This window comes from Mauremys mutica, chromosome 24 (genome assembly GCF_020497125.1).
Source record: "Mauremys mutica isolate MM-2020 ecotype Southern chromosome 24, ASM2049712v1, whole genome shotgun sequence".
NCBI classification, from domain to species: Eukaryota; Metazoa; Chordata; order Testudines; family Geoemydidae; genus Mauremys; species Mauremys mutica.
The window spans coordinates 17,528,607-17,549,867 of record NC_059095.1 but is presented as its reverse complement, the minus strand read 5'-3'; the positions used below and the strand labels follow the sequence as shown (position 1 = coordinate 17,549,867).

At 50.1% G+C, this 21,261-nt stretch overlaps 1 protein-coding gene across 1 annotated transcript in view; it reads left to right on the top strand.

Moving 5' to 3' along the window:
- Positions 1-21,261, top strand: part of LOC123355918 (ceramide synthase 2-like) — a 95,680-nt gene that overhangs the window by 51,307 nt on the left and 23,112 nt on the right. The window contains exons 3-6 of the mRNA XM_044998783.1: positions 5,289-5,406; positions 7,982-8,100; positions 18,082-18,139; positions 20,865-20,915. Of these exons, the coding sequence (XP_044854718.1) occupies positions 5,289-5,406; positions 7,982-8,100; positions 18,082-18,139; positions 20,865-20,915 (346 nt within the window). The remainder of the gene's footprint in view (positions 1-5,288; positions 5,407-7,981; positions 8,101-18,081; positions 18,140-20,864; positions 20,916-21,261) is intronic.

The window sequence follows — 21,261 nt, the reverse complement described above, 5'->3', positions numbered from 1 at the left end:
CCCAACCTCCCCACACAGAGCACACGTCCTGCCCCCTCCTATCCCTGACACCCCAACCTCCCCACTCCCCACTCAGAGCACACACCCTGCCCCCTCCTATCCCTGACACCCCAACCTCCCCACTCCCACAGAGCACACACCCTGCCCCCTCCTATCCCTGACACCCCAACCTCCCCACTCCCCATACAGAGCACACACCCTGCCCCCTCCTATCCCTGACACCCCAACCTCCCCACTCCCCATACAGAGCACACTCCCTGCCCCCTCCTATCCCTGACACCCCAATCTCCCCACTCCCCATACAGAGCACACACCCTGCCCCCTCCTATCCCTGACACCCCAATCTCCCCACTCCCCACACAGAGCACACGCCCTGCCCCCTCCTATCCCTGACACCCCAACCTCCCCACTCCCCATACAGAGCACACACCCTGCCCCCTCCTATCCCTGACACCCCAACCTCCCCATTCCCCATACAGAGCACACACCCTGCCCCCTCCTATCCCTGACACCCCAATCTCCCCACTCCCCATACAGAGCACTCACCCTGCCCCCTCCTATCCCTGACACCCCAATATCCCCACTCCCCATACAGAGCACACACCCTGCCCCCTCCTATCCCTGACACCCCAACCACCCCACTCCCCATACAGAGCACACGCCCTGCCCCCTCCTATCCCTGACACCCCAACCTCCCCACTCCCCATACAGAGCACACACCCTGCCCCCTCCTATCCCTGACACCCCAATCTCCCCACTCCCCATACAGAGCACACGTCCTGCCCCCTCCTATCCCTGACACCCCAACCTCCCCACTCCCCATACAGAGCACACACCCTGCCCCCTCATATCCCTGACACCCCAACCTACCCATACAGGGCACACGTCCTGCCCCCTCCTATCCCTGACACCCCAACCTCCCCACTCCCCATACAGAGCACACACCCTGCCCCCTCCTATCCCTGACACCCCAACCTCCCCACTCCCCACACAGAGCACACGTCCTGCCCCCTCCTATCCCTGACACCCCAACCTCCCCACTCCCCATACAGAGCACACACCCTGCCCCCTCCTATCCCTGACACCCCAACCTTCCCACTCAGAGCACACGTCCTGCCCCCTCCTATCCCTGACACCCCAATCTCCCCACTCCCCATCCAGAGCACACGTCCTGCCCCCTCCTATCCCTGACACCCCAACCTCCCCACTCCCCATACAGAGCACACGTCCTGCCCCCTCCTATCCCTGACACCCCAACCTCCCCACTCCCCATACAGAGCACACGTCCTGCCCCCTCCTATCCCTGACACCCCAACCTTCCCACACAGAGCACACGTCCTGCCCCCTCCTATCCCTGACACCCCAACCTTCCCACACAGAGCACTGGCCCTGCCCCCTCCTATCCCTGATACCCCAATCTCCCCACTCCCCACACAGAGCACACACCCTGCCCCCTCCTATCCCTGACACCCCAACCTTCCCACTCAGAGCACACGTCCTGCCCCCTAACCTCCCCACTCCCCACACAGAGCACACGTCCTGCCCCCTCCTATCCCTGACACCCCAATCTCCCCACTCCCCATACAGAGCACACGTCCTGCCCCCACCTATCCCTGACACCCCAATCTCCCCACTCCCCATACAGAGCACACGTCCTGCCCCCTCCTATCCCTGACACCCCAACCTTCCCACACAGAGCACACACCCTGCCCCCTCCTATCCCTGACACCCCAACCTTCCCACACAGAGCACACACCCTGCCCCCTCCTATCCCTGTCACCCCAACCTCCCCACTCCCCATACAGAGCACACACCCTGCCCCCTCCTATCCCTGACACCCCAACCTTCCCACTCAGAGCACACGTCCTGCCCCCTCCTATCCCTGACACCCCAACCTCCCCACTCCCCATACAGAGCACACACCCTGCCCCCTCCTATCCCTGACACCCCAACCTCCCCACTCCCCACACAGAGCACTGGCCCTGCCCCCTCCTATCCCTGACACCCCAACCTCCCCATACAGAGCACACGTCCTGCCCCCTAACCTCCCCACTCCCCACACAGAGCACACACCCTGCCCCCTTCTATCCCTGACACCCCAACCTTCCCACACAGAGCACACACCCTGCCCCCTTCTATCCCTGACACCCCAACCTCCCCATACAGGGCACACGTCCTGCCCCCTCCTATCCCTGACACCCCAACCTTCCCACTCCCCACACAGAGCACTGGCCCTGCCCCCTCCTATCCCTGACACCCCAACCTCCCCACTCCCCACACAGAGCACATGTCCTGCCCCCTCCTATCCCTGACACCCCAACCTCCCCACTCCCCATACAGAGCACACACCCTGCCCCCTCCTATCCCTGAGACCCCAACCTCCCCACTCCCCATACAGAGCACACGTCCTGCCCCCTCCTATCCCTGACACCCCAACCTTCCCACACAGAGCACACACCCTGCCCCCTCCTATCCCTGACACCCCAACCTTCCCACTCAGAGCACACGTCCTGCCCCCTAACCTCCCCACTCCCCACACAGAGCACATGCCCTGCCCCCTAACCTCCCCACTCCCCACACAGAGCACACACCCTGCCCCCTCCTATCCCTGACACCCCAACCTCCCCATACAGGGCACACGTCCTGCCCCCTCCTATCCCTGACACCCCAACCTCCCCACTCCCCATACAGAGCACTGGCCCTGCCCCCTCCTATCCCTGACACCCCAATCTCCCCACACAGAGCACACTCCCTGCCCCCTCCTATCCCTGACACCCTAATTTCCCCCACTCCCCATACAAAGCACCTGCCCTGCCCCATCCCTGACACCCCGTTGCCCATGCACAGCAATCACCCTGGGGATGGGAGGGTTACTGTTGGGGTGGCTATGCACAGAGGAGGTAGAGGCTTATCTATCACCCTCCAAACCCGCTGGTGTGTGACATGAGTAATACAATTGTGTGACACATGATCAGGACGTAGAACACTGAGGTTTTGGTTGCTCTGCCCAGGGGCGGCTCTACAAATTTGGCCGCCCCAAGCAGTCATGCCCGGGAGGCGCCCCGGAGCCGCGGGAGCAGCGGACCTCCCGCGGGCATGACTGCGGAGGGTCCCCTGGTCGCGCGGCTCGGCTGGACCTCCCGCAGCTGCGGACGGTTCGCTGGTCCGCCGGCTCCGGTTGAGCTGCCGCAGTCATGCCTGCGGGAGGTCCAGCCGAGCCGCGGGACCAGCGAACCGTCCGCAGTCATGCTTGCGGGAGGTCCACTGGAGCCGCCGGCCGAGCGTCCCCTCCGCAGTCATGCCTGCGGCTGGTCCGCTGCTCCCGGGGCTCCGGTGGACCTCCCGCAGGCATGACTGCGGCAGGTCCGCCGGCCCAGCCTGCCGCCCCCCCCGGGAAAGGGCCGCCCCAGACGGGTGCTTGCCCCGCTGGGCTCTGGACCCGGCCCTGGCTCTGCCTCTCTCTAAGTGTCTGTTGGAAGGACACTTTCACTCTGTTTTTTGAAAAGGACTCTAGAAAAACAGCCCCTTACATGGGTACTCAGCAGGATTTGTACCTGGACTTTCAGCTCCACCACACAGTCCTCTACCACTTGAGCTAAAGGAGTGGCTGTTAACCTCTGTATGGAACAGCCACTAGGAGAAATGTCAGCGGTTTGCTAGACACCAGTGGAGTTTTGGAGATCAGGAATCCTGGGTGGTTTAGCCAGGGGGGTACAGACAAGAGAGGCAAACACAGAGATGGGTCACATTCCAGAAGGCAGTGGGGCTGGATAGATGAGCTTTATGTATGCCATATTGGAGACAGGAGCTCTACTCCCAGACCTTCCTGAAGTGACTTTGTGCAACCTCTCTGTTAACACATGTGTGAAGTAGAAGTGTGACTGCCTCCTAAGATAGAGGTCTGAGGCTCTGAAGTGCCCAGATATAGAAACAGCCAGCAGAGGTAAGATTTGAATTCATGTAAAAGCAGCAAAGAGTCCTGTGGCACCTTATAGACTAACAGACGTATTGGTCCTGTGGCACCTTAGTCTATAAGGTGCCACGGGACTCTTTGCTGCTTTTACAGATCCAGACTAACACGGCTCCCTCTCTGATATTTGAATTCGTGGCTCCTGCTTCCAAGCTCAGTGCACTGTCCCCTAGACTATAGGATACTTGAATAAGCTTATTCTTTCTTCTCCACCATGGACTGTCACCTGGTTTAGGCAGAAGAGGCTGAGCTGCAGAACATTGCAAAGTCTGGTAAAGTTGAGAAACCTGGCTGCAGGGCAGCCATGCACCAGGCCCTTTCTCTGGTTTGGTAAGAAGCAAGCACACTATCCAGTGTCTGTCTCATGTCAGGAAAACCTGGTGCAAAGATCCCCCTGTAGAGGATCAAGGAGAAGTTGGCTCTGTCAAGCCAGATGAGAGCTCCTGACAGTTTGCTGTTTAGACCAGACCTGTCTGTTCTCTGCTCTAACCACCATCCTGCATTGCTCCTGGGTTTTGCAACTGTTTGCTTAACACTGATTACAAATCATCTCTGATCTGACAGATAATCTAGAGGCGCTGTTATCACTCTGGGCACAAACTTCCTGCTGCTTCTGCTGCATGTGCAGATCAAGTTCTCCTGAGAACTTGATATTGCAGCATTAGTGATAAGCCCTCAGGCAGGGACTCTGCCTTTTTTCCCCCCGGGAGGCACATGCGCACCTGGGAAAATGTATGACTATACAGTGCTAATTACCTGGGAACACATCATCCTTTGGGAGGGAGGGGCAGTTCATTTAGTGCCCCTGGGGTTTTCAATGCCTTATTAAAGAAAAGGGGTTGTCTGTACTTGATATCTAGTCAGTGTCTCATGTCCCCTGTTTGTTCATCATTTGCTCGTGTTTATGAGGGTCTTTCCAGCTGCAAAAAGAGAGAAAGAATTTAAAAAATGGGGACATTGAATTCTCAACCCCCTGCCTGTGGCCTCACAAACATATTTTCCTGTTTAAAAAGATGTTTTTCTCTCGCATGTTTCAATGTGAGACCTGCACAGGGACTCCAGGACTGGGGTATTACCCCAAACTCCTTGTTACTAGCTATCAGATTGATAGTGTCCCTGGCACGAAGACCAGGGCTGGGAAGAATGTTTCTGTTGTGCCCCGGGCCTACGTTCTCCCTCCCCACCTGCATGCTATGTGCTGTCTTTGGTTGGATTGTAAACTTTTTGGGGGGTGCCTTGGAGAACAGCTAAGACATTCTGGGAGCTGTAAGGCAATAATAATCATCTCTTGACTGAACCCTGCTGGGGTCTCTTGCAGATTCATAGCCCGGCCCCTGAGCAGAAAGCTGGGTTTGAGGGACAAGGTGAGATTGAACGCTCCACCCAATCCTGCGCTGGAAAGCTTCTACGCTACTCGCAGCAAGGATCCAAAGGAGGTGAGTTCCTTCTCCCTCTGCCAGCCCCTTGTCCCTGGGCTCCTTCTTATCACTGTCTAGCTGGAATTTCATTGAACTAAACTTTCTGGCCAAAGTTCTCAAATTTGGCAGCATAAAGTTCAGCAATTCCATCTATGTTTAGAGCCTCAGCCAAGCAGCCAGGTCCCCAGAGGTGCTGAGTATCTCCCTGACTGCAGTAGGAGCTGGGAGCACCCAGCACCTCTAAAAGCATCATCAGAAGCAGCTCCCAGTTCCACACAAGAGGCGACTGCTCTGGTGCATTAGGCAGCTGGAGCTTAGGGGAGTTATGAGGAGGATGCCAGACTCTCTCCAAAACTCCAGGGGCAAGGGCACTGCTTCCCCAAAAAGAAAAATGTCCTGTTCAGATGTCAACTCCTGACTCCTTGTTCATCTGCCTTTAAACATGGCCTCTTTGTGTGTATTTCTACATTACTTGTCAGACACCGCAAGACAAGGCAGGCTCTCTTAGACTCTGACAGTTACTGCAGCCCAGCTAGTTCAGCCTGCAGACTCCGCTCGACAGCTACACTGCTCAGTGGTGTCGTGTGCTGCTATGAAGCCTGTGAGTTTGGAATCGGTCTTACTGGCAGGTACCACAAGCCTGTGTCCTCGGCATCATCACACACCCAATATGAAACTGTGGGATTTCCCGGCAGGAGATGAGGAGACAGTGCTCTTGGCATGGGTTTTACTGCTGGGCAGAGTTCTCCAACAGCTGAAGGTTCTGACAGAGTATCCAGAGTTCTAGTTGTTCCTGCTCTCAAGGAGAGAATTGGAAGGGAGTTGAAACCTCATGCTTTGGGGTTTAAATCAATCTATGAGGGATTAGCATGTGACCTGTGTAGAATGCGATTATCCCACACCTGCCTGTTGTGGGGTTTCTTCTGTGTTCCTCAAGATCTGGCCATTCTCAGATGCAAGATACTGAACTAGATGAACCCGGGGACTGATTCAATCTGGCATTTCCTATGAGAAAGCACACCACCCACATGGATGTGTTTTACCTCCTGGTACCCTAGCATGATCCCCACCATGCCGCAGGTGCTCAGAGGACTGAGCGACCAGGACAAAGTCATGCAGCAAGCCAGTGACAAAGTCCAGAACAGAATGCAGAACTCCTGATCCACAGTAACCTGGCCAGCCTTCCCCTGCTAGCAATTGGAAGTGCTGAGGTTTCATTTCAGATGCAGAATGAAAAAGGCCCTTTGTAACAGATTGGGTCCAAAATAAACAGCCAGAAGAGAGCCTCAGAGGCATAGAGACCCTGAACAAGAAAAGAAACAGGAAAGCAAAAGGTAAACAATGGGAGAAATCCTGGCTCTCCTGAAGTCAGCAGCAAAACTCCCTTTGCCTTCAGTATGCCTGGATTCCCCCCAGTGTGGTTAAATGGCAGGACTCAGAAGGTTATCTGACACAACAATGGAAATCCAGCCAATAGAAAGGAATCAGCTATGGCAGATGAAATATATAGTGGAGAGGAGGAGGCTAAGAATGAATTTGAAGAGCAAATAGCTAAAGGTATCAACACAAATATGTTCATTAGGTTTATCAGAAGCAGAAAACCTGCAGGTGAATCGATGAGCTCAAGGGACCATGAGGGAGAAGGACATCGCAGAGACGCTAATGGTGGCTTTGCATGTCAGGAAGGCATTAAAGAGCAACCTTGTGCATCTGTGAGGCGTATCCAGCCTGGAGATGGGTGGGCCCAGCGCAGGGCTGGGTGGCACTGTGATGGGGCAGGACTGCAACACAGAGCTCCCCAGTTCCTGGAAGAAGGGGTTGCTGATCAAGGAAACAGCTTGAGAGCCCTGGCAGGCCAGGCCCTTTCAGAAAGGTGTACTGATTGTTCACACTTGCTATCTGGTCAGCCTCCTTTACCCCTCTGCAAGGGGGCAGATACCCTGAACAGCACAGCCACGGGGCCCTGCCCTGGTAGACAGGTGCAGCACCCACCCTCTGCCCCAGGCTCACTAGGGAAAGAGAGCCTACCACCTCAACGCAATTGAGTTTGGAGGTATGCTTGTGTCAGTTATAAAGATGAAGTGCTGCCAGGGATTGAGGGGTGCTGTAAAGAGGTGCTGAAACAAATTAGAGAATTAGAAAGCAATAACATGGCCCAGAGGCTGGAAATTGAAGCTAGACAAATAGAAATAAGGCATAAATTTTCAATGGAGGGTAAGTAACCACTGGGTGACCTAAGATGTGGTGGATTCTCTATTACTTGAAGCCTTTAAACCAAGCCTGGATGTATTTCTAAAAGATACACTTCAGCACAGACAGAGGTATGGGCTTGATGCCGAGCTTACAGGGTGAGGGTCTGTGGCTTGGGGGTTGGACTAGATCAATGGTTTCAACTTTCTTTCATTTATGAACCCTAAAGAATTTCGAATGGAGGTGCAGACCCCTTTGGAAATCTTAGACATAGTCTGTGACTCCCCTGGGGTCTGCAGAGCACAAGTTGAAAACCACTGAACTAGATGATCACAGCAGTCCCTCTAACCTTAAAATCTGTGACGCTACAAGTCTGAATCCAGATTCCTTGGCTGTTTTCCAGGGGGAACTGATCAGCTTATCCAAGCAGTGTGACTTGCCCACCAGAAAGGTGGAGAGGTGGTTCCGATACCGGCGGAACCAGGACAAACCCAGCCTGACTACAAAATTCTGTGAGGCCAGGTGAGTGCTATGGCCAGAGGCCTTGGATCACTTCAACCTTCCAGCAGGGTCTGAGCTCTGCAGTCTGTGCACAGCCTCCCAGCACCTCCGGGTCCCAGCTGGAATGTGCCCTACCTGCTGCCCCTCTGCTTCGCCTCCCCCCTCCTGTGCTGCCTCCCTACCCTAAATCAGAGGCCTCACTTTTCCCTCCACCTTCAGCCCCTGGACTGTCTCCTTGGCCTTGTCTCCTCCTGCACCTGCCCTCCTCACTCCTTCTGATCCCTATCTGCCCTTACATTCCTCACCTTTAAACGGGCTTGTTACCCGGGGTTCTCAGAACCCAAAGCAGGGGTAACTAACTGTTCCACTCCAGGCAGTTTCAGGAATAAATTAGTGGGAGCACAGCAATTTCCATCTGATAAATGGTTAATACAAGCAAGCGTGCTCTTATCTAAAACGACAGGTTGTTGGATTTAAGCCCTACACATAAGCAGCAGGGCTAGGACATCCCAGATATAGTTACCCACAGTCTGAGATGGTTTTAAGTAATCACCGGCCTGGCTTCCAGGGGCCGTCTTTCCATCCAGCTGATGGGGAGTTTAGATGTCAGCTCCTTGCGCAGAGAAAAGCTCCCTCGGGCTGCTCCGAGGTATTCACTTTCACCTAATCTTTTATAGCTAACTCCTCTAACAAAGCACACAGCCTATAGTGACTCCTAGTGGGTCAGCATAACAACCTCCACTGGGTCACCAATTCTCCTAATTTCAACAAACTGCTCGGTATCTCAAAACACTTCTAGTATTTCCATCCATAACGGCGACATGTCAGGGCACCTAAAACCAAGGTTGCTTTCCACTCACTCTTCCATAACTTTCTGGCCCATCCTCCCAGTCTGATTAGCAAGTACGCAGCTCTCTGACCTTGTCTGACAAAGGCCTAAGATTATTCCCAGTGATGTGATGTTTGGTTTTCAGCTGGCAGTGGCTGAACGTACAAAATGGCCAGGGCCGCCCAGAGAATTCAGGGGGCCTGGGGCAAAGAAATTTTGGGGGCCCCTTCTATAAAAAAATTGCAATACTACATTCTCCTGGGGGCCCTTGCGGGGCCCACGGCAAATTGCCCCACTTGCTCCCCTCCACAGGCGCCCCTGGGAAAAATAAACCTTCCGCATTTTGGCACAAACCCAGTTTTGAGAAAACTTCTTTACAAGGTATCACTGGTTCTCAGCATCAGCTAGTGCTAAAAGGCACTAAAGCTCATTAAAAGGGTTGGACAAATATTTTCCATCAAAACTTTTTCTGGATCGAAAACTAGGGGTTTTTAAAAAGCAGAAAAAAATCACGGACAATGTGTGCTTTCCTTCAAAATTTGTTGTGTTTTTTTTAATTGAAAAGCTGAAATTAGTCTGCCAAAACCTCAACATGGTTTGAGGTTTCAGAAGTGTGTAGCCAAATATTTGCTGCTTGCTGTGTTTGATTGTTTAAAGAAACAATAAAAAAATTCTGATTAAAAAAAAAATCCAAAACTTTTGAACCACCTCAGCTTGTAACCAAACACCTGAGCCCATCCAGGCAGAGATTTTTCCAGGCTTCTGATACTCTACTGGCTTCCTTGACTCATATCTGTCTCCATAACTTTGGGTTCATTTAGGTTAGAATATAAGAACAGCCATACTGGGTCAAACCAAAGGCCATCCTGCCCAGTATCCTGTCTACTGACAATGGCCAATGCCAAGTGCCCCAGAGGGAGTGAACCTATCAGGTAATGATCAAGTGATCTTGCTCCTGCCATCCATCTCCACTCTCTGAGAAACAGAGGCTAGGGACACCATTCCTTACCCAGCCTAGCTAATAGCCATTAATGGACTTAACCTCCATGCAGTTATCTGTTTCCTAGAGACTGGCTCCATGGGGTCCCTCACAAACTGGAGACGGTTACTGTGGGTTTTTCTTTACTATAGCTTATGTACATACTCCACGAACTGAGCATTTGAGCTTGTTCCAGAATCTGGGATGAGCCTATGTTGTCAAACCTGAAATGCTCAAAATAGCACATGCATGTGAATGGACACAGGGTGCTAAAATTAAATTAATCCAGGGGTTCTCAAACTGGAGGTCAGGACCCCTCAGGGGGTCACGAGGTTATTACTGGGGGTCGTGAGCTGTCAGGCTCCACCTCAAACCCCGCTTTTCCTCCAGCATTTATAATAGTGTTAAAAAAAAGAGTTTTCAATTTATAAAGGGGGAGGTCGCATCAGAGGTTTGCTATGTGAAAGGGTCACCAGGACAAAAGTTTGAGAACCAATGAATTAACCCTTCTGGAGCCTCAGGGAATGCAGGGGAGGGGGGTCTCCCTTGGTAGGGTTGGGAAGGATATTGCTCTTCTCATGTGATCCTTCCCCCCAGTGGCTAATTTTAAATGAAGCTACCCTCCCCTGACATGAATCTCCCTATGGCACTGAAATTACATGTAGACTATAATTTAGCATTTGAGAAGTGAAAGGGATGGTAGCACTAATGGAAAACCTAACAGCTTGGCTCTTCTGCAAGCCTCAAACTGCTGAATGAGCTTTAGGGTGGGGAAGGCTGTGCCTCCCAAACAGCCTGGCCCTGACCCCTATCTGACCCCCACTCACTTCCTGCCCCCGACAGCCCCCCTCAGAATCCCTGACCCATCCTGCTCCTTGTCCCCTCACCATCCCCCAGAGACCGCACCCCCCCAACCACCACCCTGGGATCCCACCCCTGCTCCCTGTCTGCCCCAACCCCTATCCACCCCACCCCGCTGAGTCCTGACAGACCCCCCCCAGAACGCCCACAATCCAACCCCCCCCATTCCCTGCCCCCTGACCGCCCCCCCCAACCTCTGCCCCCTCCCTGTGCCCCGACTGTCCCCAGGACTCCCTGCCCCTTAGCCAACCCCAGCCTCTTACCCCCGGCTCCCTCCTCACCCGGAGCCTCAGCGCGTCACAGAACAGCTGCAGCGTGTGGCCGGCGGGGCCTGAGCTCCGCCCTGCTCCGAGCCGTGTGGGGAGGGGGCGGGGCTGCGAGCTCCCCGCCGAGCGGAGGGAGCTGAGCTCAGCCTGGAGCTCGCAGCCCCGCCCCCTCCCCACGCCGCTCTGAGCGGGGCGGGGCTCAGGGGCCCCACCGGAGACACGCCCCTTGATGTGCTAGGGCTCCAGGAGAGGGGCGGAGGCGGGAGCCTCAGCTGTTCTCTTGGGGGCCCCTGCGGATCCCGGGGCCCGGGGCAAATTGCCCCCTTTGCCCCCCCCCCTCTGGGCAGCCCTGAAAATGGCTGACTGCAGCACTGTCAAGTTCTGGGGTACACGCAGGAATGTCAAATTCCAGGGCAACAGGCTCCATCACCTCTGCTTTCAAACATGACGTCTCCTGAAAAATCTGTTGACACCCCTCCCCGTCCTTCTCCTGCCTTCAGAACCCTCGAGGCTGCTTCCCCTCCTCCGGACCTCCCCTGCCCCCTTTAAACTGACTCCTGCTACTGAACCCTTACTGTGGTGCTGCTCATCCCCCTCCGCAGTGATGACCCTAGACGGTGCTGTGCAGAGGCTAGGCCAGCTCCTCTGCTGGTGTCAGGTGGCCCCACCAGTTTACATCAGCAGAGCTCAGCTCCTGCATCCCTTTGGTTCAGTGTGTTTGGTGGGTGCTCAGCAATTGTAATTCCCCCAACACCCCTCTGAAACTGCTATGTATAAATCAGCTCAATTACAGAGATGACAAAGCTGAGGCACAGGGAGGTCAAGGCAAAAGCTGGGTTCTCAGAAATGCTCCCAGTTCACGCGCAGGGCCAGGTAGGCAGGCAGAGCTTCAGAGTCTCAATGCGTGGATGAGACGATGGTGTAGAGAGGAGGGGTTCACGTTCATTAGGAACTGGGGAAACTTCTGGGATGGGAGGAGCCTATACAGGAGAGATGGGCTCCACCTAAACCAAAGTGGAACCAGACTGCTGGCACTAAACATTAAAAAGGTTGTAGAGCAGTTTTTAAACTAGGAGATGGGGGAAAGCCGACTGCTGCAGAGGAGCGTGTGGATCGGACACAGACTTCTCTTATAGGAGAGTCTAATGATGGAGAATCTCCAGGTTATAGTCAGGAGCAGAGGATGGAAGAGGATAATGTAAGGGCCGGATCAGATGATAAACAGTCACATAAAAAAGAATCTGGCACATCAGAAAAAGGCAGGCTAATAAACAGGGACAAGTTTTTAAAGTGCTTGTACACAAATGCCAGAAGTCTAAATAATAAGATGGGTGAACTAGAGTGCCTTGTGATAAAGGAGGATATAGATATAATAGGCATCACAGAAACCTGGTGGACTGAGAGCAATCAATGGGACACAATCATTCCGGGGTACAAAATATATCGGAAGGACAGAACAGGTCGTGCAGGGGGAGGAGTGGCACTATATGTGAAAGAAAGTGTAGATTCTAATGAAGTAAAAATCTTAAGCGAATTCACAGGTTCCATAGAATCTCTATGGATAGAAATTTCATGCTCTAGTAAAAATATAACAGTAGGGATCTATTATCGACCACCTGACCAGGACAGTAATAGTGATGATGAAATGCTAAGGGAAATTAGAGAGGCTATCAAAATTAAGAACCCAATAATAGTGGGGGATTTCAATTATCCCCATATTGACTGGGAACATTTCACTTCAGGACGAAATGCAGAGATAAAATTTCTTGATACTTTAAATGACTGCTTCATGGAGCAGCTGGTACGGGAACCCACAAGGGGAGAGCCGACTCTAGATTTAATCCTGAGTGGAGCGCAGGAGCTGGTCCAAGAGGTAACTATAGCAGGAACGCTTGGAAATAGTGACCATAATACAATAGCATTCAACATCCCTGTGGTGGGAAGAACACCTCAACTGCCCAACACTGTGGCATTTAATTTCAAAAGGGGGAACTATACAAAAATGAGGGGGTTAGTTAGACAAAAGTTAAAAGGTACAGTGACTAAAGTGAAATCCCTGCAAGTTGCATGGGCCCTTTTTAAAGACACCATAATAGAGGCCCAACTTCAATGTATACCCCAAACTAAGAAAAACAGTAGAAGAACTAAAAAAGAGCCACGGTGGCTTAACAACCATGTAAAAGAAGCAGTGAGAGATAAAAAGACTTCCTTTAAAAAGTGGAAGTCAAATCCTAGTGAGGCAAATAGAAAGGAGCACAAACACTGCCAACTTAAGTGCAAGAGTGTAATAAGAAAAGCCAAAGAGGAGTTTGAAGAACGGCTAGCCAAAAACTCTAAAGGTAATAACAAAATGTTTTTTAAGTACATCAGAAGCAGGAAGCCTGCTAAACAACCAATGGGGCCCCTTGACGATCAAAATACAAAAGGAGCGCTTAAAGATGATAAAGTCATTGCGGAGAAACTAAATGGATTCTTTGCTTCAGTCTTCACGGCTGAGGATGTTAGGGAGATTCCCAAACCTGAGCTGGCTTTTGTAGGTGACAAATCTGAGGAACTGTCACAGATTGAAGTGTCACTAGAGGAGGTTTTGGAATTAATTGATAAACTCAACATTAACAAGTCACCGGGACCAGATGACATTCACCCAAGAGTTCTGAAAGAACTCAAATGTGAAGTTGCGAAACTATTAACTAAGGTTTGTAACTTGTCCTTTAAATCGGCTTCGGTACCCAATGACTGGAAGTTAGCTAATGTAACGCCAATATTTAAAAAGGGCTCTAGAGGTGATCCCGGCAATTACAGACCGGTAAGTCTAACGTTGGTACCGGGCAAATTAGTTGAAACAATAGTTAAGAATAAAATTGTCAGACACATAGAAAAACATAAACTGTTGAGCAATAGTCAACATGGTTTCTGTAAAGGGAAATCGTGTCTTACTAATCTATTAGAGTTCTTTGAAGGGGTCAACAAACATGTGGACAAGGGGGATCCGGTGGACATAGTGTACTTAGATTTCCAGAAAGCCTTTGACAAGGTCCCTCACCAAAGGCTCTTACGTAAATTAAGCTGTCATGGGATAAAAGGGAAGGTCCTTTCATGGATTGAGAACTGGTTAAAGGACAGGGAACAAAGGGTAGGAATTAATGGTAAATTCTCAGAATGGAGAGGGGTAACTAGTGGTGTTCCCCAAGGGTCAGTCCTAGGACCAATCCTATTCAATTTATTCATAAATGATCTGGAGAAAGGGGTAAACAGTGAGGTGGCAAAGTTTGCAGATGATACTAAACTACTCAAGATAGTTAAGACCTAAGCAGATTGTGAAGAACTTCAAAAAGATCTCACAAAACTAAGTGATGGGGCAACAAAATGGCAAATGAAATTTAATGTGGATAAATGTAAAGTAATGCACATTGGAAAAAATAACCCCAACTATACATACAACATGATGGGGGCTAATTTAGCTACAACGAGTCAGGAAAAAGATCTTGGAGTCGTCGTGGATAGTTCTGTGAAGATGTCCACACAGTGTGCAGAGGCAGTCAAAAAAGCAAACAGGATGTTAGGAATCATTAAAAAGGGGATAGAAAATAAGACTGAGAATATATTATTGCCCTTATATAAATCCATGGTACGCCCACATCTCAAATGCTGTGTACAGATGTGGTCTCCTCACCTCAAAAAAGATATTCTAGCACTAGAAAAGGTTCAGAAAAGGGCAACTAAAATGATTAGGGGTTTAGAGAGGGTCCCATACGAGGAAAGATTAAAGAGGCTAGGACTCTTCAGCTTGGAAAAGAGAAGACTAAGACAGGACATGATAGAGGTATGTAAAATCATGAGTGATGTTGATAAAGTGGATAAGGAAAAGTTATTTACTTATTCCCATAATACAAGAACTAGGGGTCACCAAATGAAATTAATAGACAGCAGGTTTAAAACAAATAAAAGGAAGTTCTTCTTCACGCAGCGCACAGTCAACTTGTGGAACTCCTTACCTGAGGAGGTTGTGAAGGCTAGGACTATAACAATGTTTAAAAGGGGACTGGATAAATTCATGGTGGCTAAGTCCATAAATGTCTATTAGCTAGGATGGGTAAGAATGGTGTCCCTAGCCTCTGTTCGTCAGAGGATGGAGATGGATGGCAGGAGAGAGATCACTTGATCATCGCCTGTTAGGTTCACTCCCTCTGGGGCACCTGGCATTGGCCACTGTCGGTAGACAGATACTGGGCTAGATGGACCTTTGGTCTGACCCGGTACGGCCATTCTTATGTTCTTATGTTCCTCGGGTTTTGGGTGCCCAAGTTTAGACAGCAAAGATGTCTCAAGCTGGGCATGCAAAAATGTAAGTCCCCAAAATCAGAGGTTCTGGGCAGCAACCACTGCCACTGGCTTCAGCTGGAAGGAGGCTAGAGATGGAATGTCACAGCGCCGGTCTTGCGTGTGATGCCTCTCACCCCGTGTCTGCATTGCTCGGTGACATTCTCTGGGGGTCAGACTAGATGATCAGAAAGGTCCCTGGCCATCGCTGACTCCATGAAACATTCTGTAGGTGCCCAGGAAGAGGGACTAGAGGACCTAGTGGGCTGTTGCCATGTCTAACGTCTCTGATGCACTGACCAGTCTGAATATGTTCAGTGTACTTGCCCAGGGGCTGAGGCATTCTATGCCCTGGGGTGCCCATCTCTTGCAGGCAGGGCCTGGGAGCTGAAGCTCTTGTACATAACAGTGGACCTCTACCACCACGCAGGGGCTGATGCAAGCAGCAATTTCCATACATAGGAGGAATAGAAAAATAAGGGATCAAAAATAAAGGAACAGGTCCAGTGAAATCCCCATAGTCTCTGCTAATCCCATTCCACTGAGCCCAGCTGACGTGCCAGGAGTCACACGCTGCTGAAAGTCTGCTTTGGCCAGGGATCACAGCTGCTGAGCGGGTGTGGCCCTTAGAATCATAGAATCTCAGGGTTGGAAGGGACCTCAGGAGGTCATCTAGTCCAACCCCCTGCTCAAAGCAGGACCAAACCCAACTAAATCATCCCAGCCAGGGCTTTGTCAAGCCTGACCTTAAAAACCTCTAAGGAAGGAGATTCCACCACCTCCCTAGGTAACCCATTCCAGTTCTTCACCACCCTACTAGTGAAAAAGTTTTTCCTAATGTCCAACCTAAACCTCCCCCTCTGCAACTTGAGACCATTACTCCTTGTTCTGTCATCTTCTACCACTGAGAACAGTCTAGATCCATCCTCTTTGGAACCCTCTTTCAGGTAGTTGAAAGCAGCTATCAAATCCCCCCTCATTCTTCTTTTCTGCAGACTAAACAATCCCAGTTCCCTCAGCCTCTCCTCATAAGTCATGTGCTCCAGCCCCCTAATCATTTTTGTTGCCCTCCGCTGGACTCTCTCCAATTTATCCACATCCTTCTTGTAGTGTGGGGCCCAAAACTGGACACAGTACTCCAAATGAGGCCTCACCAGTGCTGAGTAGAGGGGAATGATCACATCCCTCGATCTGCTGGAAATGCCCCTACTTATACAACCCAAAATGCCATTAGCCTTCTTGGCAACAAGGGCACACTGTTGACTCATATTCAGCTTTTCGTTCACTGTAACCCCTAGGTCCCTTTCTGCAGAACTGCTGCCCAGCCATTCGGTCCCTAGTCTGTAGCAGTGCATGGGATTCTTCCGTCCTAAGTGCAGGACTCTGCACTTGTCCTTGTTGAACCTCATCATATTTCTTTTGGCCCAATCCTCTAATTTGTCTAGGTCCCTCTGTATCCTATCCCTACCCTCCAGCGTATCAACCACTCCTCCCAGTTTAGTGTCATCTGCAAACTTGCTAAGGGTGCAGTCCACACCATCCTCCAGATCGTTAATGAAGATATTGAACAAAACCGGCCCCATCACCGACCCTTGGGGCACTCCAATTGATACCGGCTGCCAACTAGACATGGAACCATTGATCACTACCCGTTGAGCCCGACCATCTAGCCAGTTTTCTATCCACCTTACCGTCCATTCATCCAGCCCAGACTTCTTTAACTTGCTGGCAAGAATACTGTGGGATACTGTATCAAAAGCTTTGCTAAAGTCCAGAAATAGCACATCCACTGCTTTCCCTTCATCCACAGAGCCGATTATCTCATCATAGAAGGCAATTAGGTTAGTCAGGCATGACTTGCCCTTGGTGAATCCATGCTGACTGTTCCTGATCACTTTCCCCTCCTTTAAGTGGTTCAGGATTGATTCCTTGAGGACCTGTTCCATGATTTTTCCAGGGACTGAGGTGAGTCTGACTGGCCTGTAGTTCCCTGGATCTTCCTTCTTCCCTTTTTTAAAGATGGGCACTACATTAGCTTTTTTCCAGTCGTCCTTGCGTATGTCAGGGTCAGAGCGAGGGAAAAGCCATGGTTTGAAGCCTGTTGCTCCTGGCATAAAAATATCCCAGTTCCCTTATACTCATTCCCTCCACCAATCCCAGAGATGTGTTAGACTGGGCTAGTTACCATATAGAGGAACAGGATTCTGGGAAGTGATAAGGGATTGGAATGGAGGCATCTTGACAAACACTTAGCACCTGAATATTTGGGATGAGAGAATTAAATGTACCTGTGTCACTGTAAGAGGTGGGTGAAATCCAAGCTCTAATTACATCAATGGGAGTTTTACCATGGACTTCACTGGGGCCAGGATTTCTCCCTGGGACTGGGACTCAGGAGAGATGAGTTGTATTCCCAGCGCTTATTCTCTGGGTGATAATGGGCAAGGCATTTACCCACTCTGTGCCTCAGTTTCCTCATCTGTACCGTGGAGATGTTACTTTCCTATCTCCTACGAGGCTGAGCAATTACTGTTTGTAAAGTTCTTGGAGATCCTGGAATCGAAAGTGCTAGAGACATGCAAAGTGTTACTATAATTTATTATCATCTGGATGAGCATTTGATACCACCACAGCCCATGTGCCTTTGACAATGTCACTGTTTGAATGAATGTCTGGCTGACACTGAGCACAGAGTTGTAGCCTGACCTCTGATGGAGTTTTAATGTGCTTTGTTTTGTTTGTTTTAGCTGGAGGTTTACATTTTACTTCATTTCTTTCTTCACTGGACTTGCTGTCCTGTATGATGTGAGTATATAAGCAGTGCCTACTCGGGTCAGCTGAAATGGTAGATTTTATAATTCAAACACATGTCCACTTGGACCTGAGCTTACACACCCTCTGCAACGCACATCAGCCACTAGATGGTAAACACGTTTGGTCTTGATTAATTTAGGTTGGAGCTCAACCTCCATCTTGGATGTGAAAGGATCCCTAGCAGATTGTCAACCCCCGAACCACTCATTCCCCTCTGTGATCATTTAGTGATATAGAAGGATGTGCACAGACAAGCTTCACTCTAGCATCTCCTAACTTTTGAGTGCTTGACTTTGCAACCTTAATGTTCTGTTCATGTGGTTTTTGTGGATGAAATGTCCTATGTTTTTAAAACCATATTGAGCCCCACATGGGTCAGCAGCAGGGTTGGGACTTCTAGATCCATAGCACACACCTCTGCCACGGGAGCTAATGGACAGCAGTAGCAGATTGTCATCCTCTACTTGGACTACACTAGAGGGGGATGAGACACACACTTGGCCAGTGGGAGTCAGAGAGATTTGCTGACAGCAGAAGAATGGTGAGACTCAGGAATCCTGGGTTCATTTTCAGGTTCTAGAGGGGAATGTCCTCTAATGTTTACAGAATCTTCTGCTTCCTCCAAGCCTGTGCCTGATCCTACCCCGCACCTCCATAGCTCTAGTCCATGTCCCTTTCTGCTCCTATACACACACACAGACTCTTATTGCTGCTTCTCACCATCCCCTCTGCAGGTTCTCAACCCCCTGCTGTCTCTAACTCTTACCAGCTTAGGTCCTCCCTCCTCACCCTTCTCAAGCTGCTTCCTCCATCTCCTTTGCATTAGCATTAGCAGGGGCCACCGCACCAGCACCATGAAGAGCAACTATGGAGAAAGTCTTGCTTAGCTCTCCTGCCTGGGATGAAGCATGTCTGTCACTCTGTGGGATGATGCACTGGCACATTCTCAGTCTGGGCAGCATTAGGAGCATGCTCGGTCCAGATGGATTCTTAGGAGAATTTAGCTGCCAACGTAACTAGTCTCAACTGAGGATGTGCAACCTGAGATTTTTCACAGACTCTTTGCTTGGCCAAGTCCGGTGTGATTTTTCACGGAGACAGCAAAAGCCATCTTCCTGACACCAGGACAACCCCTCGCTGTCTAATTTCAAGACCTGCTCTAGAGCACAGAAGTGCTAGAGCATCTCAATAAAATGGTTATAAGAATATTTTTCAGATGTGAAAAACATTGTATTTCCCCATTACCTCATTCTGGACTTTTTTAGCAGAAACTTTCCCAAAATATTCCGCCTGAGGAAGAAACTTGTCATGGGAAATTTCAGCTGGAACAGTTAACAATTGGCAAAGTTACAAGCAACTGAAAAAATTCTTAAAATGAAAAGTGCCAGACAACCTGGTGGTGCAACCAGCTCAGCCCATAATAAAACATGACAATGTATAATGGAAACAGGCCCAATTGTCACATTCTGGGTGTAATCCAGACCAGTGATGGGTTGTCTCGCCATCTGCCCCACTATGCTTTGCTCTTGTAGCTCCCACCCTGAGCGCCTCACAAATAGCTACCAGCATGGAGGTCACACCCTGAGTGTCTGTGTGTAGCTGCAGCCCTGGTCCAGCAGCTCTGACCCCAGCAGCCTGTCAGCAACACACCAGCCCCACTCTGGCTTCCAGCAGCCTTGGTTCCTACCTGCAGGGTGACCCCAGCACACTCCCAGTCCCAGATTTTCCCAAAAATGTGTGTTCGGCACTGTCCATCCCTCTCCTGGACAGTACAGATATTAAGATCTGTTGCCTCTTGAAGGGGTCAATATTCAACAGTTTGCTAATTTAACTGGAGTTACCAAACAGCTCAGTTTAAACACAGCACTGGATTGGTTTATATTAAAAAATAAAACAGGTTTAATAACGAAAGATGATAGAGTTTTAGGTGAATTCAAGTATAAGAAAGGGTTACAAGCAAATAAAAGTGAAAACACACATCTAAAAGTCTAAAACTTCAACTTAATCTAGCAAGGTTTGGTTCAAGGCTTTGTTCAAGATGGTCTTTCTCACCCACAGTCTTCCAACAAGATGGCGACTGTCCCTTTCCTTGGTCAGGATCTCTCCCCAGGCTCAAAGGTGCTGGTTCCTTTGTCATCTTAGGTGAAAGAGAGAGAGAGAGAACTTGAGGTTCTCTGCCCCTTTCTTTGATAGTCCAGTGAACCGTTGAGGTGGATTCTTCTCAAGATTTCCCCTCAAAGCAAAGTTTATTCAAACAATAAAGAAGGTGAGATGAAGTCTGGTGGAGGAGGCTCCATGCTCCTTCTTCTTACCTGTGTTTGTTGAAATGCAATTTTGCTTTGTCTCCTGCCATCTCCTCCCCTGCTGCCTGGAGGAGCCTGTTTACTGCTTATATGTAAATTGAGGTAAACATGGATTCCTTTGTTTAGGAGAGATCCCATTTAACAACCTTTGCCTAGGCTGGGCTGTGTGGTTTTGACCATGTGCTAATAACATCATACAGGGGGATTTCGTAACTTTACATATACTGTTGCTTCATATATTTCACCATGATATTATTGATGAGCAAGTTTTCAAATGACACCTCACAAGGCATATTCTGTACAGAGATTAGTACAATAGAGTGTAGGGTATGAATACAGGGGTGCTTAGTGTATCTCCTATTCATTAGGCAGCTGGGATTCTCATAGTTAAATTACACTTTGTTTCTTTACAGAAGCCCTGGTTTTGGGACCATAGAAAATGCTGGGTGGGGTATCCACAACAGGTGAGTCACTCAGGTGCAAAGATCCATATCACAAGTCATCTCTTATCCCTGGCTCATATGCAAACATCCAGTTACACCCCTTCACTTGCGCTACCAGCATTAGAAATGGGCCTGAATGAAAACCCCAGACCCACATGCAGCCAGAATCCAAACCCTGATCCCAAACCAATCTCCAGGTTATTACCACACCATCTTCTTGTAAGGGAAACTCCAACTGCTGAGATACAGTGTGAAGGGGATACCTATCGATGGCCTAGGTTTGATTCCAGAGACATCAGTCACCTCTGGACAGGCTTGTTACCCCTTCCCTCCTGTAGTGCTGTGAATTATGATTATTTTAGAGTTG